The sequence below is a fragment of the Manacus candei genome, unplaced genomic scaffold (genome assembly GCF_025592945.1).
Source record: "Manacus candei isolate 608988 ecotype Guabito, Panama unplaced genomic scaffold, ASM2559294v1 h1tg000021l, whole genome shotgun sequence".
NCBI lineage: Eukaryota > Metazoa > Chordata > Aves > Passeriformes > Pipridae > Manacus > Manacus candei.
This window is the reverse complement of record NW_026138069.1, coordinates 6,752,893-6,776,292: the sequence shown is the minus strand read 5'-3', so window position 1 is coordinate 6,776,292 and position 23,400 is coordinate 6,752,893. Positions and strand designations below refer to the sequence as shown.

At 37.0% G+C, this 23,400-nt stretch overlaps 1 protein-coding gene across 4 annotated transcripts in view; it reads left to right on the top strand.

Annotated features, from left to right (window-relative positions):
- GLCCI1 (glucocorticoid induced 1) overlaps positions 1 to 23,400 on the top strand; it is a 53,556-nt gene that overhangs the window by 12,348 nt on the left and 17,808 nt on the right. For 2 of the 4 annotated variants that reach the window (XM_051786043.1, XM_051786041.1), the window contains exons 2-4: positions 7,665 to 7,816; positions 15,110 to 15,196; positions 22,421 to 22,537. In XM_051786043.1, coding sequence (XP_051642003.1) covers positions 7,665 to 7,816; positions 15,110 to 15,196; positions 22,421 to 22,537 — 356 coding nt within the window. The remainder of the gene's footprint in view (positions 1 to 7,664; positions 7,817 to 15,109; positions 15,197 to 22,420; positions 22,538 to 23,400) is intronic. The other 2 variants (XM_051786044.1, XM_051786042.1) reach the window with 1 other exon arrangement.

Below are 23,400 nucleotides of genomic sequence, written 5' to 3'. Positions count from 1 at the left end.
ATACTCAGCTGCTGTAAGACTGAGTTTGTAATCTTTTTTGAAGTTATTGTGTTTTGTCGGTGATAGCTGCGAAGTGGGCTCCAGGTTTAGGAAGTTGTTTCTAGTCCTTTGTTTCTGTGTCTTTAACTGATAAGGAAAAGGTAATTTATTTAACCATTGAAGTTGGACACTGATGTAGGCAATCAGTTTTAATCTGGTTTTACATTTCTGTTTTCAATATTTTTTCAGATAAAATTACTATTCTTGTTTAGTATATTTAGCCCTAACTAGGAGAATGCTTTCTATCTCTAATAATTGGTGATCATTATGATGGCATTGTATAGCCCCTGTGCATTGATTACAGTTCTTTGAGTATTTTGATTATGAAAATGGTGAATCGTGCATTCTGATTTAAGTTGTTTAATTTGTTGTTATGTCCAGCTGCATTTTTATGGAAAGTGGAATTAGAATAAAGTGTTACAAACCCCTCACTTTCTACATCTTATTAGATTTTAAGTATTGTTGTTATAACAACACCAGACATCCATTCAGTGTCACCAAATTTATTCAACAAAGATGGTAGTTTCTTTAGTTACTGAATTAATTGTGTTTATAATGACCTTCAAGACTTTATTTATTAATATACCGGAAATAAAAAAATAACACCCCAAGCTTTAGTACTGTTTTTGGTTCCCAAATTGGTTCTCAGTATTGGATAGATAGAATAGATCATTCAGAAGATCTAAATTAATGAACTAAAAGGAGGAAAATTTTCTGTATGTACTGAAATACATAACAGTTAATGGCCGATTGTGTGTTTTGGTGTGTTTTTTCTCAAGTACTTAGCTGCTGAGCTCCAATCAATTTTGTTTTAAATTCTTAAATTAGGAACGTTTTTAGATACTTTATTAAATGATACTAAATTTAGGTATTTGTGTGGTGTTTAAAGTTGAAGTAATAACTTTAAGGAAAAAAAATTCTAAACATGTGAAATACATAAAAATCTGAAAGATTTGGAAGTAGTGTTTTACCTACATGGCGTCCTGTTAGAAGAGTGCAAATGTGTAGGTTACATCTGTTGAACAAAGCAGGCTTTTGTGATATTAAATGCCACAGGTCCTATACATGCCAGCAGTAATCCTTGTTAGACGAATAACTTAGCTTTAGAGCACTGAAACTTTCTGCCAGATGGTTTGTTTACTTTTCTTACTGAGATTAGAGCGTTCTTTCTATGTTTGATCCTAAGGATAATGTTGATTTTAAACAGGGGAGTTTTGCTGTGAACAAAATCTGACTTCTGAAAGATATTTGCAGTCACGTTTTACTTGATCTGTAATTGAGTGGAATAAGGGACAGGAGGCAGAGACCTTACTTCAACATACATGCATAGGCAACCAAGATTGAGTCAGCTGTAGGTCCAGTGAAATATGCCAGCAAATTCATCCAACGTGTCCCACTTCCTCTGGGTTTCTATAGCCTAACTCTGTGCCTTGTGCCTTCTTGTATGTGCAGTTAGGTGAATGGAGCTGTGTGTCCTTGAGGGGTTGTGCATGAAGCCCATTTGATGGAAGGAAATGCCTTGGAATGCTGGTTGGATTCAGTGACTAATGAGAAGACCTCTTCCCTCTCTAGATGTGTTAGTCATATTGATAAAAGATAAATCAATATGGTTGATTTCTAAGTCCTGTACTGTGGGTCAGTCTGTATGCTTTTCCTTTGAAGCACCAAGCTGGTTTTGTTTTACTTTGTTTTCCCAGTACAGGCTACCTCTTCACAGACTCGTGTTTTATACAGTTCAGTTTGAATCCTCATAAGCCTTGTCAGGTACGAAACCAAATCTGCTCCGACTACCAAACTGGAGAATGATCTGTGTGGAAGACTAGTTCCCCTCTTTATTTTTTTTTTCTCCCCTGAAGATTTTTGCATGTAGAAAGAACATAATTCATGGACCTGGATTTCTGAAAAGATCTTAGATCTCATCAAGAGAGATCTTGTTTTCTGCTTGTTCAGTTTGGTTTTAGGCTTGTTGGAGCCTTGGTTAGATTATGGTGCTGTTCTGTGCCTTTTTTATTCAGTTAGGATAATGAGAGGAAATTAAGAGTGGATTGTGTCAGTCTATTTAGAGTATTTACTTCAGAATGTCATTCTCTCTTCATTTTTAGTCATTCTCTCTCTTGATTTCTAAAAATAGAAACTTGGGAATAATTTCTGAAGTTGGTACAACTGAACCAAAACCAATGTGGTGCACATAATGAAGACAGACGTTGTATGGAGCTGAATGTACAGTACTTTTAGAGATGTATCAGAAGGTAACTTAAAATGACTGTGTCTTCTTATATCCTCTTACAAGTATAATTTTGGTAGCAAAATATTGTACTGCATTTTAAATGTTTGAAAAAGCTACTGTTTTGCTTTGTTTTAAGCTACTAAAGATATTAAGCTGTATAATTTGAAATTATGAAGGAAAGTGCAGTAACTTCACGTCTTTTCAATTACATATTAGTGTAGTGGTTTTTTTAAGATGCTATTTAAAATCCTATTTTTAGTTATTTTCTATGAACAGTACATGGGAAACAGTATGCTCTGAACCATTAATGCAGTCATTCAGCCAGTTTGCAGATTGGGTCAGAAACAAGTCTGTCAGTCACTGGCAAATGGGAAATGTCTTTTGAGCCAGTAGATCTGTCCTCTGGAATAAAACTTCAGGGTACCCCAAATCCCTTGTTAATCTTTTTCATGAGAGATTTTGGCTCCAGTTACAAGAGAAAAGCCTTCTTGAGAATGAAGATTGAAATATTTTTTTTGAATGGCCTCTAAATCCCCATTATTCAGTCTTTTTCCTCGCAAAGTCATAGAGACAAGTTCTGCAAATAAACATGCACCAGTTTGACCATCTACCTATATGATCAGAGCAGAAAAGACCAATCAGATATACATTCAGGAATCAGTGCAGTGTCACTATATACTTGCTTAAAAAGCAAACAGAAAGGCAAAACCCCTTGCCCAGACTTGTCCTAGACTTACTCGTCTTGAATCTGAAAATCTGTTTGTTGTGGTACTCAAGGAATCGCTGTCCAAAGCAAGGAAGAGGAGAGGTGTCCATCTTTCATGCTTGTACAAGGTGTAACAGAAGAGGGGAATTTTAGCTAGATGTGTGAGACAGTCATCAGTAGCTGCTGTGGGAACTGTGACCTAAGTGGTGTTGGACCATCCTTCTTAAAGGTCACCGTGGGTCACCATTCTTTAATATTCAGCTTTCCATTTCTAGTTTATGATTTCTTGGACTGCATTTCCAGGTGCTTCATTATTTAAGAGGCATTCACACAGACACTTCTGCATCTGGTTGGGTTTGTAGATTGTTGTGAATTTGTTGTCATGTCCGGTAGGAATGGTCTAGAAATACCTGATACTTGTTCGTAGGGTGATATAGTCTCTGCAAATCTTTCAAACCGGATGACTAGAACTCTGACTTTGTGGCTCTTGAAAAGTGTCTTAAGCAGACTGGGGATGTCCATTGAAGTGAGAACTTCCAAGAGTCTTGAGTATTTTTGGAATTAATATTCATTTCATATGTAAAATCTGAAATTCTTCAGGAATGGATGAGACCTAAGCTTGGGACTCACTTCAGTAGTAGCTCTTAACCAGAATGTTCTGTAGAGTGCTGGTAACTAAACTGAAGAGAAACATCTCATGAAACTTTATTGTGGAATTCAGTACTGATGTTTCACAATGTCATAACTTGGCTTCTTGGCTTGATAGTTTAAGTTAAAACAAACTTTCAAGAGGAAAATCAAGATCTTACTGCAAGAATGTTGTCTTATCTTATGGCAAGAGAGTGTCACAATTAGCTGACATCAATAATGAGATGACAATATTGATACTTCATGTTTTTGACTCAACTTGAGAAGAGTCTCTGTCATCTGAGAAGTTCCTAAGATAATTTAGTCTTTTGAAGCTGGTTATATCCATGCAAGGATGTGAATGGAAAAGTTCTTGCCAAACTTGAACAGCATTTGCTCACTGCTGAGAGAAAGATGGGAAGAAAAGATGCTGACAGACAAGCTCTGTTGGATTTAGCTGAAACAGTTTTTATAATGCTGCCAATGCTCTTCAGCTGTAGGTGATTTTCCTCCATGTACGTGTGGCACAAAGCATTCTTTAAGCTAAAAATGGACTGTGAACATGGCTTTCAGATTATGCACAGGTTAGCTGCCTCTATGCTGGATGGGAAGGCAAGCTCTTCATTTTAGAACTGTAGCAGATGGTTTTATTTGAGCCCTATGTCCTTTTCAAAAGAGCTGTCGTGTTAGTCTCTTACTGAATTACATTTTGCTGTAAGAGAAATGAAAACCTTTTTTCAGTCAGTCTAGGTGGTATAACTAGGAGTCTCTTTGCTCTCAATCCAGCATGCAGAACTGTGATTTCATGCAGTTTATTTTAGTTGGTTCCTGCTGGGAGGTAGGATCATGTCGAATTTCACCAGCTGTAGTATTGAGGTGGACCCTTCTGTCATTCTGCGTAACATTATTTATAACTAGAATAGTGTAGCAGTAGGCTCTAAATACATGCCATTAAACTTGTGTCATATTTTAAATAACACATGGGGTATTTTACCTTCCTGCAAGCTTATATTTTGCTTTTCTGATTTCTAACTGACTTTTTCAGGTAACATTACACTGCTTCAGTGCTGTTCTCCCAAGTTCACCTGTTCTGGAGGTAGAGCTGAGCTTCTTGTGAGATGTGTTAGATGTTACTGAGGAAGACAATAGAATCCTTCTTACTCACTCATTCATATGCTTAGATATTGTCAGATGAGGTGTAGTCTGAAACTTGCATAAAATCAATCTATAACTTTAGAGATGTCTTGAAAGTGTTGAAGCCTTTTTGAATGCTGAAGTCTGTTGGCTGTGTCCAGGAGCTGTTGAAGTGCTTCAGCTGTCAGATGGTACTTGATTCTGTGAGAAGCATTAATTTTCTATCCAGAGAAAGTGATTTGGTCTGGAGAAGGATATTCATGACAGTAGCATCAACATTTCATTGATAATGAAAGTTTGGGGAGAAGTGAAAGTTTTGTAGTAGTTCCCTAGCATAGTGAGAAGCCAGACTTAGGATGAGGTGAGAAAAGCAAAATTAAGAAATAAATCCTGAGAGCAGGTTTAATATTTAGAGAACAGTTTAAGCTGATCTGATGTGCCACTGTTGTGGTCCAGTACAATGCTGCTCTCCGTGACATCCTGTCATCTCTAAGTACATTACTGTACAAGACAGTTTGTCAAATGCTAACTTGTAGACGTCCCTTCAAATTTCATGCTTACAGATCCCTTTTTCTGTATTTTTTATGATCTAATGATATCAAGGGGGGGAGGAACCGAAACTATTATTGAACAGAGCTCAATGCTGCTGCAGCCTTGCTGTTCCTTCTCGCTCTCCTGGGGTTGTTTCTGCCCATTATGTTATGTCAACTCTGCCTGTAATGGGGAGAACTGTGTATTTATGACTTTGAGGGAATGCATTTTAGTTGTCTTTATGTTTAACTCAGTGAATCACTCTAGTAGGTGGATTCACATATCTGTGCATGCCGTCTCAAAGGCAATGGAAAGAGCGTAGACAACAGTGAAATAGGGATGGCATTAAATTAGTGTTAACTTGAATTGGTTCGTGCATTTGAGAAGTGGTTTGTTTCCTGTAAGTCATAGGAATGCTGAAGAAGAGTAGGGACTTTTGAAACCATGTCTTCAAGTTTTTGTTTTCCTGGCTTTAGGGTTTGACAGTGTCCTGCAGTCCACTTCCAAGATTACCATGGAAAACCAAAAATGTAGTAACTTTTGGTAGTGCCTTTTTTTTTCTGTTGTGTTGTAATGGTATTATGTTAGTCGTTATGGGATTGCTGTTGCCTTTCCTCTGGGTGTAGAACAAGACACAGACCTTAGCTCATTATCTGATTGTATATATTTTATTTGTGGTTTTTGGGCTTGTGCTTTCTTGGTTGGTTTCTTTTGGCAGCAAGACTTTTTAAATGTAAAGTTTGCAAAGGTATACTTAGTCTTTATTTCCTCATCTTCAGACATTGTCTTTACCTGTTCATCTGTGCATTGTCTCTTAACTTATTATAAAAAGTGTTTTTGAGCAATTTTCAAAACTTGGGCTACCTAAGAGAGTAGCATAGTGCCATAGCATGACAAGGACAGTTGGAATAATGCTTTGTAGCTATGTACCCCTTAGGTACACTTGTGTTTCAGTGCAAATGTAAAAACTAGTTTCATTTTTAAAATTTGTCATCTTTATTTTGGATTTCATGCTGCTTTTAATTGTTCAAAGATATTTCTTAAAATGCATATTGGTCACAACTGGAATTCTGTAAGGATAGTTCTGTTTGAAATGGTAGGGATTTGATTTATATTTAAGGCAGTCAGAACAATTATATTGCATAAAGGGCAGCATGATGTATTACTGTATGTCCAATTCATGCCATTATCTAGAATTCTTCACTTGAAATGAGTAGCTAATGAAGTGTTTCAGTGGCTTATATTTGTCTAAAATGGTCTGTTTTAACGTTGTCATGTTCATATATCTATAACCATGCTGTATTAGTGCAAGCTATACCCGAATAATTGTGCTGAATGTTACATAACACATTGATGATTGACTCAGCCTTTGGAGATCCATCAGTTCTAGGTGATATTGAAAATGCTTGTGAAGGCCAGTGGCCATGTTTGTATTCAGAAGTGTGCCAACAGGTCTACTCTCATGTTCTGAGCAGTGAGTAGGGTTTTGGTGGGTCAGATCGGTGCATAGCACATGATTAATTTGGAAATTAGCATACTTGCTAATTTATTTTAGTAGGGGTGAGCAAAACACACAGTAGCTGCAATGTAGGGCTTAGGTTGGCTAATGTGAAGTCTAGAAAATGAGTATATGAAGTAATTTTGTCTAAAGGACAAAGCAGGAAGATCCAGAGAACATGGTCTAAAACTGTTCTTTCCCACATCAGTCTCACAAATCACCCCACACTCTGCTTTCCAAATGAAATGCAGGAAGAAGTGTTCCATGATCTAGGTGTATGGGGAGAGAAGTCCAGGAAGGAGTCAAGAACTGCAGGCACCGTGATGAGCAAAAGGAAGCAAGGCAGCTGCTTTGAACCGAGCTCTGTCAGAGGGAAAGACACAGTCATGCTCTCAGCTTGCTAAGGCCTGTAGTGGGATCTTGTAAATAATATGGACTGACGTACACAAGAGCAATAAATTGGATGTACATCTTCTTAAGAACCATAATTTTTGTCATGGTTTGTGTTTTAGTATTTAGAAAGCTAAGCAAGCTAACTTAATGTTATGCTATGTTATATTTTCTATTTCTGTGTGTCTGGCTTTCCTGAATTGCATCATCACTGTATTTAATTTGCTTGATGTTTTTTGTTGATGAAAATATATAGTGTAAGTAGCCCAGTTCTTTGCAGATATAAACACTTTAAGCATTGGGGGTTTTGTGACTGTTAAGTTTTCTCTTTTATATTTGTTTTTCTTCTTTGTCTGATGTTATTTGCTTTGATGGGATGGCATTCTTTTCAGCTTGGCATTGAGACAAAGGTTTCTGATGTGTTCTTGCCATTATTTGTCATAGCTAGCTTTTAACATTTCACATCAAATGTAGCCTGACTTTTTTGTTGGTTTTGTTCTGGTTTTCTACAGTGGACAGGCCAAAATCCCAGCAAATCAGAACTTCTGGTACCATAAGGCGAACTTCTTCTTTGGACACAATAACAGGACCTTACCTCACAGGACAGTGGCCACGTGATCCCCATGTACACTACCCTTCATGTATGAAAGATAAATCTACTCAGGTAAAAGCTGTAAAACAAGACAACAGAGATGTTTCAGATAATTGATGTCTACTCAATTTAATTCTGAAGAAATGTGGATTCACGTAATCTTACTATAAATATGAAACCCTAAAAATAGGGTACGGTAGTCTTTTTTTAAGCAGTGTCAATGCAGTAACATGGTGTGTGATGTTAATATTTTTATGCTTTTAGAAAACAGTTATTAAAAATAATTTTCGGTATGTGGGCAGATCTGTTGAGGCTAAATAAGCAGATTTCCATCTCAGCCTCGTATCTGGTTTATTTTTAAGCTGCTATATGCAAAATTACGCTGAGTGTTATTTAAAAAAAAAGAAAAAAATTCCGTATAGCAGTGGCTGACAAACTAAAGAGTTTACTAAATCAGGGTAAAAAATCTGCCAGTCTCAAAAAGTGTATTTGTGTCCGGGGGGGAATTGAGGGAAGGCTAACTTGAGGTTATTGATGGCCTGATACCCTTGTGATAGCCTTGGATTCTCTTCAGGGCTCTGTCCTTAGCAGGAACCTCTGGCAGGTGGGCTGCTGTGGCATTCATACTGCTCTTTGGCTAGAAAGGTGAATGTTATTTCTTGCCTGCTTCCTCCTCATCCTGGAGCTTGTTGCCCTCAAAGATAATCACTGTCAAACAAATAAAACCCACATAATTCTAACCCCCCCAAATTATTAGCAGAGGAACTGCATTCTTTATTTTTCAGCAGTGCTGTTGGGATATGGAGTAAGTCATCTGAGTTTGTGTTCCAAACTAAGTTGGAAATGAAAAGAAACTAACTCTCTTTGGTTGTATTTTCAGTCTATAGGCTGTGTAGGGATGGTTTTTAATTAGTTACTTATCTCTTATGCCGTGATTCTGGTCCATAGTTGTGGATCTTTAAATAGATTCTGTGATTCTAGTTTTTTGTGTAATACTGAAGTTTTCTGGACAAGTATATATAATTCTCCTCATCTCTTCAAAATACGGTGTAATGCAACACAGGAAGTCCTCTAATGGGGGAAAGATAAGCATAGAATACTTAGAAAAGAAAAAAATCTATCTGTATGATTCAGAAATCTTATTTAATGACCTTGGTAGTCTGATGATTAAAATGTTCTAAGAAAATTTTTAGGAACTGTATAGGACCCTTTAAGAAAATGCTGTCTTCATGTCCTGCTTATTTATTTTAAAAACAGTCAGTTTTAGCAAAAAAGAAGCAGCAGTCATATTTACTGTCATGAAAGATTTACCTAAAAAACTCTAAATCCTGGACTGGCTTTCAAGGTGCCTTCCTTTTACAATACTATTCCTTGAAGATCTTTTCTGGTTTGAAACCATAATTTCTATTCAGGAGATTTTCAGTAACCTGCTTTGTAGTTATTGTATTTCTCAATTCCTCTCTTAAAACTTATATCCATATCAAACTTTGCAAGTACTGTTATGAATAGAAAATATAGAATATTTTAACATTCACAAACAAACCTTTTCACCAGTTACAGAAAAGATAAACAAACTTGTTCTATAAATATTTGAGCTTCAAGTATTTGGCAGTAAAATTGCTTTCTTAGTGAGCTCAAGTAAGTGTTTAGGTTATGTGAACTGTTGGCTGCCTCCCTTTGCCTCATTCAGAAACTGAAAATGAAGTTTTACCTTTTCAGCATAATCAAATGTAACAGAGAAGAGAGGCAGTACTGTTGTCATTGCAAATTAAAGTATTATTTCAAAGGGATAGGAGCAGGGTTGGTGGATATCTTCTAACAAAGAATTATGTTAGCCAAACTCGAGCATGTATCAGTGTTTAGGTTGAGTCACTACTTGGGACTATACGAATATGTAAAATGGAACAAGCATAGTGATTTGCACAGTGATTTCCAGTTTGTTTTTTTGTTTTGTTTTCAAATGAAACGCTCCTAGAGAGGCTTGTAGATGATCATAAAACATTGTCTTATGTTTTGGTTGTGTGTGTGGCTTTCTGTTGTTTGAGCTCTGTGTAGTTTGAAGTATATCTAATTTCAAGAACTAAGGATGATTTCCAAGTTGTTGATAGGATGCATGCATGGCAAATTAAGTTAAATTAAATTAAAGCCTTGTACTTTGCCTGGGTACCAGCACAAGTGCTTCTGCTGCTTCATGTTTGTTGGCTAAGTAGCAGTTTAAGTCATGGGAGTTCATATAGTTTACACTATTTAAAAATAATAACACTTGGTAGTTTAGCAGAATGGAAGATGTTACAAACAAAATAAATAAAAAAAGATAATGGAAATCAGTAAACTATTTTTTTATGAGCATGTTTCATTGGGGAATAAATTATCTCTTGCTTTACTTCTAAACTCGTGAACAGTGCTGTCAGTATAACTTACATTGTAGGTGGAATAATTATTTCTCTTTCAAGGGTACTTTTTGTCCCTAATTAAAATCCAAATTTTAATTTAAACTAATTTGAAATCCAAATTCTGTGCAATTTTGTTAAGGTGATGATTATGGCTGTTCTTAGAATTCTTGTTTTTAAAAAAAGAGAGTCAGTTTCTGGTCTTCACTGTGATCAGATGAGCCCTCAATGAGTTTTGTTCCAAGTCCTTGTTCCCCGCTTAAGTTCTTTCAACCTATATAATGCTCATGAATAAAACACTTCTTCTTTTTCTAAAATAAAACCATGATTAAAAAAAAATCAACAATATCTCACTATTTAAATAGAGGGAACAGAATTTTGTTTGGTTTAGTTTCTGTTGCATCTTGGAGAATGCTCTGGTTCATATTTCTGTGTCCCTCTTACTTACCCCAAATGTTTTGATTTAAAATAGAGAAGTGAGGTTGTTACATTGGCTTTTGGAAAAATATACTGTTACACTATGCATTGTGATACTTACACTGTTCAGTATTGCTCAAAATTCTGCATGTGTTTATATTAGTGTATGTATGTTCGCATACACACAGAACTAGCTGATCTTTAGGAAGTAGCATGTTTTGGATAATTAGAGGTATGCAATTTTATTTAGGAGTGTTTTAAGTATTTCAGAAATACAGGTAAACTTTCTATTATAGGAAGTTACATGTGTTGATATACTTTGTGATCCCCTTCCTGAGCTCTTCCACAGTCCTACTTTCCACTCCTTTTGTAGAATCGGAACTTTTCATTAAGGTCATTTAAAACTCAGTATAGTTTTCTTCCCCGTTTTTTCTGTCTCTGTTGGGAGCCATTTCTTACACTGCTTCTTCATGCTTCATCATGTAAGTATTTCCCCTTCACAGTGTATGGAATAATTCAATGTTCAAATGGTTATCCCTAACCTTGAAATCTTCAGAAACATTTGGATAATTGTCAGAGTTGATTAATATAATTATTTGACAGTAGCTAAATAATATAAAAGATACTTACAAAATTAAAAAGGAGAGATTAGAGATAAACATGATGTTAATGCCAGTTAAATATTGCCAGTTAAAGTTGGCCTATGTAATCTTTCTCAATCTAAATAATACAAAGAAATGAACAAATGACCAAATGGAATATTAACCAGTGATTTCCAATTGACAACTTAAACTGGAGTCCAGTATTGTTGGATATGCCTTTCTCATTGTATATGGCAATTAGGTATTACACAAATGAAGACAGTTTGCAAAATGGCTCTCAGAATTTTTGTTTCTCTCTCATCTAAAGAATAATGCAGAGTTATTAGGTTGAAATACTTGGCTAAAATATGTTTTTCTTATGTGTGGGTCAAGGCTTTAATGTAGTTAGCCCTCATTAGACACTTTTTTTTTTCCTTCTGGGTTGAAATTTTTTTGCTCTAAAATGAACATCATAAACTAAGAGGCTCAATTCCATGAAAGTTTTTTATTGGTGTATTAGTTGTCATTGATTTTATGAGATAATTTAATGATGTACTGTGGATGGAAGTTACAGGGAAGAAGATACATGTGTCATAGAGCTATGAATTTATCATTCTAACTTTACTTAACCTGTCTTATGTTTAGGAGTTATCATCTGCAGTCAAATTAACTTCTAACTCCTTAGGCCATTTCTTTCTGTAAAATTTCTAGAGGGCCTTTGAATACTTTGGAAATATCTGAAAACCCATCAATTTTTATCTTCTAGTGTTGCTCTTGGGTTTCTTCTGAATGTGGAATTTCTTCAAAAACATTACTGCTTCCCCTGTAAAACCTAGACTTGTGTAGATATTCTGGGATGCAGGCTAGGTATTGTAATTGAAGGGAAGGACTGTCAATAAAATGTGAGATGTTTAGAGTAATTCAGTCTTATTTTAGGTTTAAGTAGGTTGGTATTCTATGCAGTCATTCTGATCTAATTGAAGTGGAAAGAATGTAGGTGTAGGTCCCTGACATGGGTGGAAAAGCAAGGCAGAATTACTTAATGTATTGGAAGAAGTGCTCATCTCTAAGGGGCTGGGTGAGTCTTAGTGAAGACTAAGAGACCAACCATATATGGTGTTTTCAGCACGTCCTGTCCCACGTGTCAACTGAAGTGGACCATGAACCTTCACAGTTTGAAAACTAGTCATCCACCTCTTGTAGCTGCAGCATGTGTTATGTAATATTTTCAAGGTTCTCCTAAAATCTTAGTTTCTCAGACTTCCAGGATTAATCCTCCTTCAGGAAGTTCAGTGCATACTTGTGTGATGGATACTTTTGCTTCTGCTCTGAAATATTACCAGTTTTGCAGGTAGTGCCTGACCTCTCTTACTGTGTTCCTGACTTGAGATGTGGCAACTTTGGTTTTGTTTATTGTGACTCGGGCATTTTTCTTCGAACACGATTTTGAGTTATATTTTTACTACCATTATTTTTTAATATGTTTAACACATGGGAAGCACACTTGCAGCTTCCATGGATAAGCCTGTTTTGTGGAAGTTGTAAATAAAGATGAGAAAACAGTTTTCATGAAATGTGACGGATCATGGGTGCCATACACCTCCATTTTATTTGTGATCTAAATTGACAGCATTTAAATGAGATACGAGGTGGTCATACGTGAGCTAAACTTTAAAAACCAGAATTTCTATTTGAATGCAGCAAGTCTGGAATGCTTCTGTTTGTTTTGCTTTTTAAAAGCTTTTGCTCGAATATCAAGATTTGGGGTTATGAACCCCAAACTAATCTTCATATAATGTGGATTACAGTAAATTAGAAACAGCATTTTGTAGGGTTTGAGGAGGACTGGCTCGCTGTAATATTCTGGTACCCACTTATGTTATTTTTTAATGCTTTTTCTTTTTTTCCATCTGACTCCAAATAGCACAGTAATATAACATTGCCTGACTTCAATACTGTGCTAGAAACATCATATAGTATTTGTAATCTAATGTTGCTAATAAAATTGAGGCTCACAAAGAGTCTACCCCCTGTATACTGATGGTGTATATGTATTATTGAAAGGTTGTGTTTGGACTCAATTTACCAGAGGTGGAAGCAACCATGTAATCTTTGTCTCAAGGGAGGTAGTATTTGAGTGGAAGAGAATGTCAAAGCATACTTGAGAAAGTACAAAATTTAGTATTAAATGAATGGATGTTTTCTAATTTTTACTTTTGATTTTCAACTGCAATATAAGGAGTCTCACCTCTCTGCTAACAGTCACTGGTGGTGTTGCTGAAGGTCTTCAGGGTGTTGTTACTACTTTGTTTTTTGTCCTTGCTATCTGGATCAGTATCTGTGCTTATTAAAAAATACAAGCAAGCTCTTGCTTTCTACATATTTGTTTTGTTTTTGAACAATGTACTTCTCTTTATTGAGAAAGTCACTTTGGGTTTTTAGATTCCTGGTATCTTTTCTCTTTATTAAGACGTAGTTGAAAGGCTATGAGTTTGTAGTGATCCCTGCTATACCCTCCTGCACTACAAGTAAGTATTTAAACACCCAAAATGCCTGCTTCTCCTTTATCCTGGAGTTGTTCTCCAAATTATGGAGCAGTATTGTATTCAGAAAACACTCTTTGGAAGATAAATTTTCATAAAATTCCCTTTGCATTGCTAGTTTTCTGTTTCTGTGTAATTGTATGGTTCCAGCTGTACTTGGGATGTAGTAAAATGCTGTAAGAAAAGAGCAATTTAAATTGGAAAGTAAGTTGTAATAGGTTGTGAAAGCCCGTGATTCTGAAAAAGAACCAAATTTTTCCCATTTTCTCTAGTTCCTTAGAAATCTGCAAACCACTTCAATGTTTTAAAAACCATTTAAAATCAACACAATGGTTTTCACACATTTCAGGGAGATGGTAAGTACCCAGTCTGCTAAAACAAGTAATTACTTAGAACGTGGCTCTGTTAAAATGCAGAGCAAGTGGATGCACACACAGTTAGCACACTCATGTGGCAGAGGCTGTGCTTTGGGTGATGAGAGTCAAGGATTGCCTGGCTGAGGCACATCTGTTTTCCACATATTTTTAAGTAGCTGTTTTAACTGTTCACTTTTGATTTTTTTTTTTTTTTTTCAGTAACCATATTACCTTCCTGGTTTCTTCCCCACACTCAAATAGAAGGGGGTATTATATGACAGAATCATGTAACAAGCACACAAAACTCTTAATTTTTTATATGAGGACTTGTTTTTTCTTTTCTGGGAACATGCAGCAAAAAGTTCAGTACAGATTTTTTTCAGTTTTGCTTTCTAGTCATCCACACAGCTTGCTAGGCCTTTGGGTGACATATTCCTGATGGTGTAAAAATAGCAGAGAAAAAGCCCTGCTGAAACCATGGAAAGTGCAGAAAACACAAGTGGGATATGTAGCCCTGTGCACACAGAGAGACCGATCACATTAAATACTAGCACTGATGAGTTAGTGGTGTGGGGCTGTAGGCTGTGTAATACTGTGGCAGTGTGGTGGTTGTGAAGGTGTAGCCAGTGCTCTGAAATTACAGTTCTGTGCATGATGGTACCATGCCTGGCCTAGCATGTTTGTGTAGGGTGGCCTGGCCCTGGGGGGCTGCTCCCACCTACCTTTGCAGGGCAACAAGGAGCTGCAGGCATTGGTTTTGTGGTGTTCCCCAAGGTGGTGTCCAGCTTCCTTCCTGAGCAGAATGGTCTCTGGGATTGCCAGGCCTCTGATTGCTTCTTCAGTAACGTGCATTGTCCTCATGCTTTGTAAATGCAAGTTTGCAAAGCCTTGGTTTTCTATATTGCTTTTTATTTATTGAGACTATTACTGCTGCATATCAGATTCTGAAATTTATGCTTCGTGTATAATGCCTAAACTCTGATGCTGCCTAAACGGTAAAGCAGTAATTTGTGCCAGAAGTTTTTCTTACCTGGAGAATTAAGTACAGTGTATTTTCTTTTTTTTTTTTTCCCTCTAGACACCCAGCTGTTGGGCTGAAGAAGGAGCAGAAAAGAGATCACATCAGCGCTCAGCATCATGGGGAAGTGCTGATCAACTGAAAGAGGTGAGAAGTTTTGCACAGTGGAGCTTTTCAAGTTTTGATAAACCCAAGACGTTTTTTAAGCCCTATCTGGAGTCCAGGAAACTGCACCCTTTCCCTCCCCTTTATTGCTTTTGAAACAGATTTTACCTCCAACGTAAGAGTAGTTTTGACAAGTGATTCTTATTTCAGCTTGTTGAAATTTCTCCCTGCATACTATCAAGTTTTTACTGTGAAAGAGTGATCAGAGTGAGCATTGAGGAACCAGCTTGTTGCTTACTAATTTTTCTGTTCAGGGTTACCTTAATTAGCTTTCTGTTCTTTAATGATGCTCTCCTGAAGGAGGCAGAGTGTAAGGTGGTATGTTAGCATATTTTTGTTTAGAAATGTTGTTCAAGTTTTAGGTTAGAGATAGAGAGGACACCACTTTCAAAAATGAAAAAGTGTTGGTACAGTAATGGTATGAGCACTTTAATCACACGTATTTTGCTATAGACTGCAATTGCAACTAGGAAGAACCCACCAAAAGGGAAGTGGATTTGCATCATGAGAAAGTAGGTATAGTAAAATGTTCTCCAGATCAGCTGAAATGACAGTGTTACAGTTTTTTCCCAATAACCTCCATTTTGTCTAGAGTTTATGTAACTAGGTCTGTCCAGAACCTAATAAGTGGCCTACATTTGGCATCATGCCACTGTCAGGAAGTGTGTAGCCTCTCTTCAAGAACCGTGCTTTTCTTTTTATAAAATGAATCTTGCAGCATGTTCCCATGAGGTGGAACTTTTCACTGGTACTCTAGGCTTCTTGCATCCTCTCTCCTGACTCCCTGTTGAATAGGGCATTCAAAAATGAGAGCAATATCTAAGGAGATAATGTTAGAGGCAGTATATAGTTCCCTTCTGGAAAGCCATTGATAGGAAGAGTAGTTGTCAAAAGGAGTTTAATTACTTTAATTTTAAAATCAGATTTGACAAATACAGAATAATCTTGCAATCCAGTGGTGGCAATAGATGAGGAGCTGGGCCAAAGAGAGGTTAATCCAAAGAGGGTTGTCTGTTCCCACCTCACTGAGTACCTCTTATGAAACCCTGATGTGTTGGTACATGGGCCTTCAGTTGCCTGGATGACTTCAGCTGTGAGGAAGCACTCAGAATCACAAATGAAGTGACCAGAAATTAGTGCAGAAGGAGTTTTGTTTCTGAAAAGTCTTGGCTTAAAACAGTCCACCAGCACAAAGAAATTATAGCATGGACAGAAGTAGCATCTGTTTTTCTAGGATAACACTTCCTTGCTTTTACTGAGACACTATCCTTCATATTCTGGCAGTTCCCTATCGGGTTGTGCAATAAGCAGCTCTTCTTCACCACAGGACTGTGGCTGTCAGTGATAGTGAAACCTTCAGCATGGAAGCAAGTCTCTGCCAGTTGATAGCAGTGACCTATTGTGCTAGGTTGCCACCCTCTTTATGTACTTGACCACAAGAGAAAGATAAGAAATGTGTGGCCAATGTGTTTCATAGTTCCTTTTTTTTGATAGAACACTGCAATGGACAAAATAGGTTGTGTTGGAAGGGAGTTGTTTCTGTCTAAACTTTGCAACGGTTGTTCACTCTCAAACCTGCCCTTGTCTTCTCCAGCTTACAGTTCTTCCTCTTCCTCTGTTTTCCTTTTTCCAGCTTCTCAGGCCAGTTTTCTTGCCCTTCTAGTTCCTCAAGTTCATAGTCCCAGTGTCATTGTGTGTTTATTATTCAGCCAATACTCACCTGCCTTCCCCTGTTTGAGCTCTTACTCTGTTACTTTCCAGCTCCTTATCAGTTCTGTCTCTGCATTGTTTGGTTTCTGTTTTATCCCTTTCTTTTTCCTTTTGCTCACCTTTAAACCTGGGGGATGGGGGCTGTTAAGAGTTTGTTCAATACCAACAGTTTCTGGGCACTCAGTTTCTTTGTGCCACAGTAATCTGCAGTTCCTGGAAGGATAAATTCTTTGGGGCAGTTCTGTTCAAACTGTAAAACCCACTAGAGACAGAATTACTAGTAAATGTAACTGCCAGTTCCAGACATCTTTCTTGAACATGTGCAAACTGAAATTTTTGCTAAAGCTTCACCAAATGCGAAGATTCTTCCAAGGGACCTTTGCAGCATAAAGAACCCCCAGGCAAATGTTTGGCTTTTTCATCCAAAGCACTGGAAAACAGAGCTTCTCAGGGAAAAAGCTACAATAATGTGTTTTGGCACATAAAATGGTAAAAATCTCTTCTTGACCCCTTTTCATTCTGAATCTCATTCTTAAAACACCTCTGCTACTTGTAATGAAGTTGTTGATGTGAAGGAGATAGGAGAGCAGAACGTTGCATAGTAGACTTCAGAGAAAATTTGACAAAGCTATGGACACCTGAAAGCAAGAGTTTAAGTAATGGACATAAAAATATCACCTTCTCCTGGGCGACTGCATTTGTTATGTGTAACGTAGGTAACAGTGTTCTGCTCAGCATTTTGAATTGTTTCCCATAGCATTCAACAGTAAACATGTAGGTAGCTGTGTGTAGTTTCCTTGGCTTGTCTTAAGAGTTTGGATTCATGTTTTCTTGCTTCAGCAATTAATGGAGTGATTTTTAGCATGTATTTTTTATTACATTGCTCACATAAACTAGGCAAACACTTGTACACAGAATTTTAATTGATTTTGATAAAATAAGATTGAATATGCTATTAAGTTTAAAAAAATATTTTTCCTTGGTTAGTTTGAGTACTGTTACAATCAAATAGATTTGTTTAATACAACTGGTTAGCTCTTTGAAAAAGGTCTGCATTATAAAAACTAAAAGTAGGTGTGGTATAGACTTAAGATCCCAAGCAAGAAAACGAATTCTGTATTACCATCTAAAAAAAGAATTTCGCTTTGTGTAGTGAAGCTTATTTTGCCCTTGATTGAAATAGGTATGTGTTAGGATCGAATCTGTCTAGCACTGAAATAGACACTGTTTGCTTTCCTGTAGTGGCTCTATTAAAAATTTAAATGTCCCCTGCTGTCTCTATGAACTTTGTAATGATAGACTGTACATTTTTAATAATTTCTTGACAAAATCTACTTTTTAAAAATTTGTTTATTCTAAAGGGTGAACTGTTTGATTTTATGAAGCCTTGAGTTAACTCGCTTAAAATAATGCCAAACTGCTTTAACATTATTTTAATAGATACACATCTTGACTGGGAGATAGAGATTGCTCTCAAGTCTTTGTACTGGACACAAACCAAGTAGTGGTTTGAACTGCTGGTATTTTTTTCCCCTTGCAACCTGAAGAGTTAGTTTGAAATTCTTTGAAGTTGTTCAGGGACAATTTTAGATACAGCTTACCCTGAACTGGAATTTACCCAGAACTGGGAAAAACCCACTGTTTAAAACAAGTAGGTTTTGCTCTGTATAGGTTTTTAAAGACATATGTCAGACAGTTGATATTTCACTTCCCTTAAGCAGCTCTGTGTGCTGTACCTGTTACATGGACACCAGCAGCCCCCCATTGGAAGGTCCCTTCTGCCCCAACAGAGTACTTGAAAAGGATGTGGGAATAAAAGAGAATTCAATATGAGAGCTTGCATGCCTTATGTGCTTTCATATACCAATTGAAAGATTGTATTCAAAGGTTTAGAGTGAATTTCTAATGCTTGTTTTGCTCTTTGACCTACTCTTAACTTGTTTATTAACAAATGGCTAATGAATGAGATGGAGCTCACTCATTAACAAGGGGTTCATGGTTTGTTCAGCAGTAGGAAGTTATCATGTTGTGTAGCCTGACCTGGAGAAATACAGCCTGTTGACTGGTAAATATTAATGAGCATTTGGAGAGTGACATGTTCCTTTATATTAATAGTCTGCATCTAGGTCCCTTCAAAAGGGAAGAATTACCAGGATATTCAGATTATCCCGGTGTTGTAAAGAACCAAGGTAATTTGGTTATTTCTCAGGTTTTTGCCATTAGTTATATTCTATTGCATGCATATTACAAGTGGCATAGACAAAATTCATATTTATTTCAAGTACACTTTGAGTTGTAAAAATATTCAGCAAGCAAAAAATATATTTATAGGGTTTTTTCCTAAATTGTTCTTTTAATAATCTGTGATGGTCATCTTATCTTTTGCTGTATGACAGTAAACCATCAAAGCTGAACTGAATGACTTTGTGTAGGTTTATTTCTGATAAGATGCACTAATCTTTGTGTTTTCTTGGGGATTTTTGTTGTTGGGTTTTTTTTATAAATTACTTTGAAGTAGGTGAAGAGTCTTTCCAATGCATGAGCAACATTGCAGAGAATGATTGCTGGAAGAAGAAAGGCTGACCATTTGAATTGGTATACTAAAATACTTGTAATATTTTATGGACCTAAGTGCACATATGTATAAGGCTTTGATGTCTTTGACGAGTGGATGCTTTAGGATACAAATCTTTTGTGGTGATTTACATGTGTTCCTTAATATTATTGTGTATGCCCCAGCCACATTCATGGTCAGGACTTGGGCGTGTGAAGGAAGTGGTGTTACAAGCCCTTTCTGTTTTAGCTGCTCTGTGAAAATGGAGCGTGTTGTTACTGCACCTCTTCCTGTTAAGTAGTAGTGGCTTTATTTCAGTTTGAGACAGAGAATAATCAGCAATTAAAAGGTAGTCTTGCAGAAGAAAAAAGCTATTGCAATTTCAGGATTATCTTTAGCAAGTGGCAGATTCACCGTGAACTCCCCTTGATGAAGAGATGGAGCATAATTTAGTTTAGAGGATTTCATATACTCGGCGACACTGCCTGCTTGCTGGTTGCCTGTACTGGCAAACCTCTGTCTCCTGTGTCCAGAGCATAAATAAGAAATTTATATGCCCATCTTTACTTTCTCATTTTTTGTCCAGTGGTAACTACCACATCATGGACATCCATGGTCCTTCAAGTTCAGGGTTAAGGACATATGTTCTGAAAAGGCATATCTATTTCTTCTCTGCACTGCATGTTTGGCTTAAGTGATCATATCAGTTCCAGATACAGTCAAATTCTTCAACAATTTTTCATCTTTCTGTTTCTTCTGGATGACTCTTTCTGTCTGTTACTGTCAAGAACCTACTGTCTGCCAAACTATACATAGTCTTGAGGTGGCTGAGAGAACGTTAAATTGCAGGGATCCATGATTCCTTTCACAGTATCAGAACTTCAAGGCTTTGGCTAGCCTAGAGACATACCAGCCTATCAACACTCTTCCATTTAGTGCTTTCACTATCTGAATTGTACAGTGAGAGGCTATGTTCTCAAAGATTTGCAAGCTGTTTGTGACAGAAATCAGTCAGCCAGATCTCTGAGGTGGAATTGTGTAGGTAGTTTTTTTGAATAGTGTGCTCCTAGGGAAAGCCCAGAAACCAGATTTTATTTAAATTAAACAGTGCATTTAACTTTTTACTAGGAGGAAGTATTCAGCATCAAGGAGACACAGTAGAAGTGAAAGATTTATATACAGCACTCCCTATGCTTTCTGGTTATTATTGTAGCCAGCCATCTCTATCCACAGCTCTCTTCTGATCTGGACATCATTTTTCTCTTCTGTTTTTAAGTTTTTAAAGGGGAAGATGAAGATTATTTCCCAGTTCTCTCCATTCTCCAACATTCCAATGTAAGACATAAATATTTGTAGATGTATGTATACTTACCTGCTTGGTTTTTCATCTATGGAGTTAGGTTTCATAGTGGCTGGTACTCCTACAGGGAGAATGGGGAAGTTCTGGACAAATTAATTTTTTTAGAGATGAAATATCTCTTCAGACTGCAAAATTTCTTCCAACATGGTACTTGAGTTGCATCCTTCATCAAGAGATTATGACCCAGTTCTCTAAATGTAGCTCATCTGTGTTAGTAACTCAGTTGTATTAGAGCTCTGTTTTTCTTGATGCGTATTATATGCAGACCCTTTTGGAAGTCTGAACTGTTTGTCTGTTGTTGAAAGATGAAAGTTTTCAGCCATTTCTGAGTAGCAGTTCTCTGAATATGGGTAATGAGCTGTGGCAAGAGGTGATATGAAGCCTCAAAGGTAGATTGTTCTTTAGTGAGTGCTACCAGAAACATCACAAGGAAAATTCCATGGCCTGGAGCAAAGCTCCATCCAAACCACACTGTCATCTCTGACACTTGAAGAGTGACATGAAGTGATTCTGTACCACAGAGCTGCTTTGCAAGAGTACTAGTGATATATTTAACTACTTCGAATTAACCACACAGTGTGTGTACTTGTAAGCTGTCACTCAGAAAGAGAGGTTAGTTTTCAGCTGGAGAAGTTCTTTGACAAATGAATTCCATGTGCATTCATTCTCCTTACTTGCCCTTCAGGTTTTTAAAAATTGTATCTCTTTCTGAGTTAAAAATGAAATGGGGCTATATGTGGCCTTTTATTCCAGTGTGGTGAGCCTGAGGAACAGTGGGATTTGAGCCCAAAGGGAACAAATTATCCAGTTTTAAGGAAGAGTCTGTACCTGTTATGTGAATTTACACAGTCTAAACTTCTGAGACAATGTTTATAGAGGTAAATGCTTGCTTTCATGTAGAAATTTCCCAGGAGGAATAAGTAAGTGGAGGAATCCCCAGATGAAATTCTTTGGTTTCTTGTTAGGGAGGAGGTCAAATGGATAATGTCTTTAGTTGTATTTGACATTTAAAATATGTAACTTTTGATTAGACATCTTTGCAGCAGACAGCAGAAAAGATAATTCTGTCTGTCTCAAGGAATCTGTGATAATTTAGCCTGCAGGGAAATGCTATTAAATGTATTAAATAAGGTCTCTAAGATGAGTAATGCATTTTGATTGTCAGTTGTTTGTGAAGGCGCTTTGCTTTTATGATGAATTATTATTGAAAAACTTTGGTTTGGTTTAAGATCAAATAAATTAAACTGCAGGCTTCAAAGTCCCCAGCTTAAACCATTATAGGTCAGAAATTGCTACAAATTGTCATTCTTACTGCTTTTGTTTGCATCAGTTATTGCAGTCCTTGTGTGTAAATGGGAAAATTCAGTAATTAAACTCAGCCTGTTGGTGTATTCAGGTTGGTGAATAGGGCAGATACTTTGGAGAAAGTATCTGATAAGCATAAAGAAGCTTTAATGCAATCCTATATGCCTATAAAATCCTCCAAAGAGAATTAAAATGTCCGTGATTCATTTTCTATGTGAAGATTTGAGCAGTTACCCATTCGGTAGCTCATTCTCACTTCACCTGAACTTCTTTCCAGCAGATTGCCAAACTGAGGCAGCAGCTTCAGCGCAGTAAGCAGAGCAGCCGTCACAATAAAGAGAAAGAACGTCAGTCACCTCTCCATGGCAACCATATAGCAATCAGTCAGACTCAGGTAAGTAGCCTCCTGCCTTATCAGGGTTGGGAGAATGGCCTGCTGAGCCTTCCCATCTGTCTTCTGTTTGTGCTCTTGTACGGCACACAAAAATGCTTAACAATCTGATGCTACCACATCTTCGCTGAAGTTTATCTGATGGTCGTCATATAATTAAAAAAAGGAGCGTTGCAGCAGGGTAGCAACTGAAATGTATTATGATGCTGTAAAAATTGTGGGCGTGACCAGATAAGGCTGTGCTTCCAGCAATATGTACTTGCTTTCAAGACTGATTTTTGTGGTATGCTTTTAGAAGTATCTGCTCCTCTGGAAGGTATTGGCCTGTCAATTTTGCAACCTAATTTCTTCTAGACTAGTTAAAAAGTAAAACTAGAAAATAAAGAGGGTAACAAAGCAGGGTGCAATGCCCAATGCAGTGTTTGCTGTAGTCATTACAACCTGCCAGCAAAACTGAAACCCAATTACAGTTCCAAAGCTCAAGCAAGATTCAGTCAATGACTTCATGAATCTTAAGCCACTTGTAGAAAGCATTTAATCATTTGACAGTGCAGACATCTGAGCCTGATTAAATTTCACCTGTTGGATCCTTAAATTGGACCGTGTTAGTAACAGGCCCCTGTTTGAACACCTGAAATGTTGGCTCTGTTCTGGTATTTCCTACTTCCTGACTGCCTTTTTAACTGCCTTGTGTTTTATAAAGGAGTGGTTGAGCTGTGATGGCTGATCCTTTATGGTCCTTCTTCTGTTTGGATAAAATTTTGTAGTTAAAACCTGATCTTGGGATGAAGACATATAGGAATCCGATATTCTTCCTGAACATTTTATGCCTTTATAACAAGGGATTCTACTACATTTTGCACAGG